At 50.0% G+C, this 4,956-nt stretch overlaps 1 protein-coding gene across 10 annotated transcripts in view; it reads right to left on the bottom strand.

Annotated features, from left to right (window-relative positions):
* Window positions 1-4,956, bottom strand: part of ZC3H7B (zinc finger CCCH-type containing 7B) — a 50,562-nt gene that overhangs the window by 24,317 nt on the left and 21,289 nt on the right. For 5 of the 10 annotated variants that reach the window (XM_035903260.1, XM_035903261.1, XM_035903255.1 and 2 more), the window contains exons 10-14: window positions 4,050-4,398; window positions 2,971-3,083; window positions 1,924-2,086; window positions 1,676-1,837; window positions 601-806 (exon numbers count right to left, since the gene is read on the bottom strand). In XM_035903260.1, coding sequence (XP_035759153.1) covers window positions 601-806; window positions 1,676-1,837; window positions 1,924-2,086; window positions 2,971-3,083; window positions 4,050-4,398 — 993 coding nt within the window. The remainder of the gene's footprint in view (window positions 1-600; window positions 807-1,675; window positions 1,838-1,923; window positions 2,087-2,970; window positions 3,084-4,049; window positions 4,399-4,956) is intronic. The other 5 variants (XM_035903259.1, XM_035903265.1, XM_035903258.1 and 2 more) reach the window with 4 other exon arrangements.

Here is a 4,956-nt window from a genome sequence, read left to right as displayed (position 1 = left end):
CCAAGAATCGAAAACTACCATTTTGTGATTGCTATGCCCAAGACGGCCTCCAACCATCACATCACCCACAGGTCCTTCTCTGTGAACAACAGGTCCAGCGGGCACCTTTCCTAGGTGGTTCACTCACCAGATGTGTTAGGAAGGTATCTTCCACACACTCCAGGAACCTCCTAGACTGTTTCGTCTCCACTGTATTGTATCTCCAGCAACCATCTAGTAAGTTGGAGTCCCCCATGAGAACAATGGCTAGCAACGGTGACTTCTGCCACCTGCTTTATAGAGTATTTCGTCTGCCTCTGTAACAGACTCCCACCACGATATCTGCCTTGTTGGCCTTCCCCCTGATTCTTACTCATAAACACTCAATCCTGTTGTCACCACTGTTAAGCTCTAGACAATCAAAACACTCCCTAACATACAGGGCTACCCCACTGCCTCTTCTTTCTTGCTTGTCCCTTCTGAAGAGTTTATAGCCACCCACTGCAGCACTGCGAGTCATCCCACCACGTTTCTGCGATGGCAACTATCAACATATCAGTGGTCCACATACATACTGAGGAGACAATGAAGGGTGCCTGCTCCCTCCCACCAGCTCTGTACCTCACAGAGGAAGGTGAAGATGCCCTGATGTTCTTTGAGGAGCTTGGCAATGGTGAGGCTGCTCTGCTTGATCCCACCTAGTGGGTCAAAGAGGAGGTCACGGTTCAGGGTCCCCTTCCTCTCCTCCGTCCACACGTCGATCTCTTCCTGGTGGTACGCGAAGGTGCAGTTATCCCCGTACTTACAGTCCTGCTTGTTAAGCATATCTACAAAGCAACAAACAGCACACACCACCACACAGGGAGGGCGGCCAAGTCAGAACCTAAACTCTTTCTTGTCTCCTCCCACTGCCCACACCTCACAAGGAGCTGAAAGCAAGAGAACACAGAGTTAAAGAAAAAAGAAAAGACATTTTTCTCCCTGTTTGTCTACACCAAGACATTCAGGAAAGTTAATGCCAACTACTGAATGGTGGCAATCTCAAGTAATGCCATCTGTTGTGGAAAGCATCTCAAAATGGAGGCCTACTTTAATTCAGTGCCTTGCCAGGGACAGACCACGATTTGACTAACCCCTTTTAAAACCAAGCCAGATAAAGTTCTCCTGGCAGCCCAACACTGAGGAGCCCTGTTATCTTGGCTCTTGCAACCTCCCCACCTCATTAGGTACTTTGTAATGACACTGCCTCAGTGACCAGTCTGGTCACATTGCCTGCACATACAGAGGGATGGCCTGGAGCAAAGGAGCAGGCAGAGAGAGCTTTTCCCGAGGAAGAACCACAGCCCTGCCATGGGGCTGCTGGGGGGAGCAGGACTAACGCAGGCACATGTACAGAAGGCAGGTTCTCAGCAAAGCCCATGTCAACAGGGCAGCTCTGAGCACTTGGCTGTGTGCAGCACCTCACTATGCCTTTGCAACTCTTCTGCTCCACCACTTTAAAAGCTGCCTGCTCTCCAAAGCATGAGAGCTCATTGCCTTTCATTGTACTGAACCTCCTGGTCCATAGGCTACTGATGGGACAGGAAGACCCCAAAGGCAGCAGGTGATACCAACTGGAAGTCCCCTCCCAACTTCCCCTGGCACACACTGCACAGCCCCTTCCTAGCCACCGACAGCCCTATCCCCTCCAGATCACCTTTGCACAGGTAATAGGATCCTACAAAGTTGGTTTTGGTTGGGCGAGGACGGATCCTCTTCCAGGTCTTGTCTTCTGAGTTCTTCAGCCTGCCCAGCAGGATGTCCCGCTTGCACTTGTGCTCCAAGCCTTCCCGATAGGTGTAATCGCCAGCCTTGGGCCCTGCAGGAGAGAATAACCCCATCAGCCCGGGGAAAGGCAAACCCTAGCCCGGGCCAGCACTCTGGGTGGCAGAGAAAATGCATCACCTGTTTTGGGGTAGCAGATATGACAGGCTTGTTTGAAGACGTGAGTAGATGCCAGAGGGTTCTTCACCAGCAGGGCTGTGTTGGGCATTACTGGTTCCGACTGGGATAGTAGGTGCTCGGTGACCTTGGGCACAGCTGGGTGGCTCACTCCACCAAGGCTGACCTGAGCAAAAACACATGCACCTCTCTTCTCAGCTCTGCAACCACATGGGTAAAAAAACCTCTCTAATCCCTTGCCCCATTCCAGTCTCTCAAAAACATTCCTCATTTTCTCTCTCATCGAAATGTTCACAACTGAAACTACCTTTCCAAAAGAGTGCATGCAACCTTTTCAAAGGTAACAAACAGCATGGTATGTTCACTTCAAAGACAGGCCTCTTTCTCTCTTGGTAAGGGACCTCAGTTTTCTGTCATGAGCCACAGAACAAAATGCCCCCCTCACTCCTTCCCATTCCTTCTGTCATGACCAACTCTGCATTTGAAGACTCTCAGATCAACCCTATCCCAACCTGGGAAAAAAACAAACCACTTATCAGTAAGCCTTCAGGGAGCAGACTAATCTGAGGACAAGGACATGGCTCTGCACTGAAGTAACAGGGATAGCAGGACACCAGGAACTTAAGAATAATTCTTGTTCCAAGCTTGCTAACCATAGATAATCCTCCCCTCTTCCTCCAAGACTGGAGACATGGGACAGGGGCAGGACAGTGTATCTGGAAAAGCCTCCTGACAGGGGCAGAGAGGAGCAACGAACCTTACTAGTTTTATGACAAAGCTGGCTTACTCCGCTCCATCCTTCAGTGTTATGTGGCTGTCAGATATAGTGGGACACCGGCCTCCATGATCCCCTGTTGAGCCTATAACCTAGGTCACACCATGTTTAATTTGGCAACACACAGAGTTGCAGATAAAAATGAAGATGGAACAAACGTCTTCCTACTGACTCTGGGGAAATCTTTACCTGCCTTGCCACAACATGGGAGACAACATTCACTGGGGCAGGTTAAGAAGAGGGGCCCAAATTACCTACATCACCCAAGCCACTACTACCTTGGCTCCAGAGCACCTTGGGACATCAGCACGGGGGAGCGGCTCACTCACCACAGGGGATGGTTTTTGGCTGCCAGGTGGGTGTCGCAGTTCCTGAGTGCTAGTTTCTTCTGGGCAAAAGAAGGGGAAAAAACCCCCACAAAATAGAAACAATCATTTCACTTTCAGAGGCAGTTCTGCTCACAAAAAGACAAACTGATGCTTATTAAATCCATTGGCTTTATTTATTTCATAACATTTTAGTACTTTTTTCCCAAACCACCTGTCTAAGTCTTGGAAAAACTCCAGGAAAGGCCTTCTTGTTCTCCAAACCCTACTGAACCCAACTCTACGTTGCTGAGCAATGGCATTCCCAAGGTGGCAACTCCAAGGTAGCCTAATGCTGAGGTGAATCTGAGTGTTGAAGTGCTGACTGGACAATCTCTGCTCTTCTCAAAATACTTTTGCTGAAATACTGGGGACAAGTCAGCCAAGAAGAAGCCTGCCTTCCCTCCTGGGACAGGAGGGGACCTACTCTTTGCCCACCACCCTCCACAGCTTTACTCCTTGTGACATGAGAGTGCAGTGCCCCATTTAACAGGACACTCGCTGCACTGAATCCAGAGATGGGAGAGACCCACACTGGCCTCTACTGTTCTGGCCAGCACAACAAGGTCCTATATCATCTAAAACAGTCACCAGGATTTCACTCATTTGGTCCAAAACGTCAAGGATTCATTGGTGAGGATGCAGGAATCATGTTACAGCCTAGCAAATTCTGGCAAGGGAGGTGTCCTGGACACCAAGCCAGGTTTAAATCTCATTGCTCATCATTATACACCTTTGTGTTCCTTTCTCCTCTGAGATTTCACACCATGCACATACTGGTTATCTGGGATTACACACACCTATAGCCTTTCTCATTACTCCTGAGCCAGACACATTCAGCTGCTCTGTCCAAGACGTTTTACATTTGTGCTCCCATTCTGCAGCACCAGCAGACAGCTATACGACAGATGTCCTCAGTACTGAAGGAATTAATTTTGGCATGCATTCACAGGGGAAGCAGCACGAAACCCCATCAGCCCTGCACCTACCAATGGCAAAGGAATCCAAGGCATCCAGTGACCCTCTGCTTGTCCCAAACGAGTCCAGGGCATCAAGCCGTGAGTCTGTGTAGGGGAGCAGATCCAGGGAATCCAGCGAATCTAAGGTAGAGCCACCACTTCCTCCTGGTGGGGCCTCGAAGGCATCCAGGACAGAGGAGGAGGAGAGCTGCTTGGTGGGATCCATCACCAGGCCAAAGGAGGCAGGTGGCAGCGGTGTGGAGACAGGGATGCTGGCTGTCACGACTGGGGGCAGCAGTGGAGTTCCTCCCGGAAACACAGGGATCAGCTGGGGCATCTCCGTTGGCAAGTTGGTAGGAATGGTGCCCTGAACCAGAGACTTTGGGGAATTGAGAAGGGGGAAGATAAACAGCACATTAGGAACGCAGAGCAGAGAATGAGTGAACACAGAGAGCAACAGGCTCCCACTCAAGTGTGTGCTGTATTATCTGAAGCAAAAGGGTATCCGGCAGCTCCATACGCCTGCAGTCTTCCCACAGACCTTCCAATCTATCTACACCGCACACAGTCTGGACCAAGGTCCCTGAGGTGTTGGGCTACCTGAGCTCATCAGTCTGCAAGGCAGAGCCCTGTGCTGGGCACTTAAACTAGCTCAGGTCGAGAAACAGTGCAGTTGAGTACACACAGCAACAGCGTCAGGGTAACAACCATTACTCGTGGCACCTCTCATCAGAGCTTTTTGGCTCAGGAGGCATCCTGCATGAATATGAGCATATTGCTTCCAGACCCAAGTTGGCTCACGTAACATCAGCAACACTGGCAACTAACATCCAACATAAGTATGAATACCGACTGTCTCTACAGCTCCCAGACCTGTTCAAAGAGCTTAGGCTACACAAAATACAAGGAGATTAGAGCATGCCCACTGTATAAAATA

This window comes from Egretta garzetta, unplaced genomic scaffold, assembly GCF_000687185.1.
Source record: "Egretta garzetta isolate BGI_Z169 unplaced genomic scaffold, ASM68718v1 scaffold51, whole genome shotgun sequence".
Taxonomy (NCBI): domain Eukaryota; kingdom Metazoa; phylum Chordata; class Aves; order Pelecaniformes; family Ardeidae; genus Egretta; species Egretta garzetta.
The sequence above is the reverse complement of the archived record's forward strand: the minus strand, read 5'-3'. Positions and strand labels throughout refer to the sequence as shown.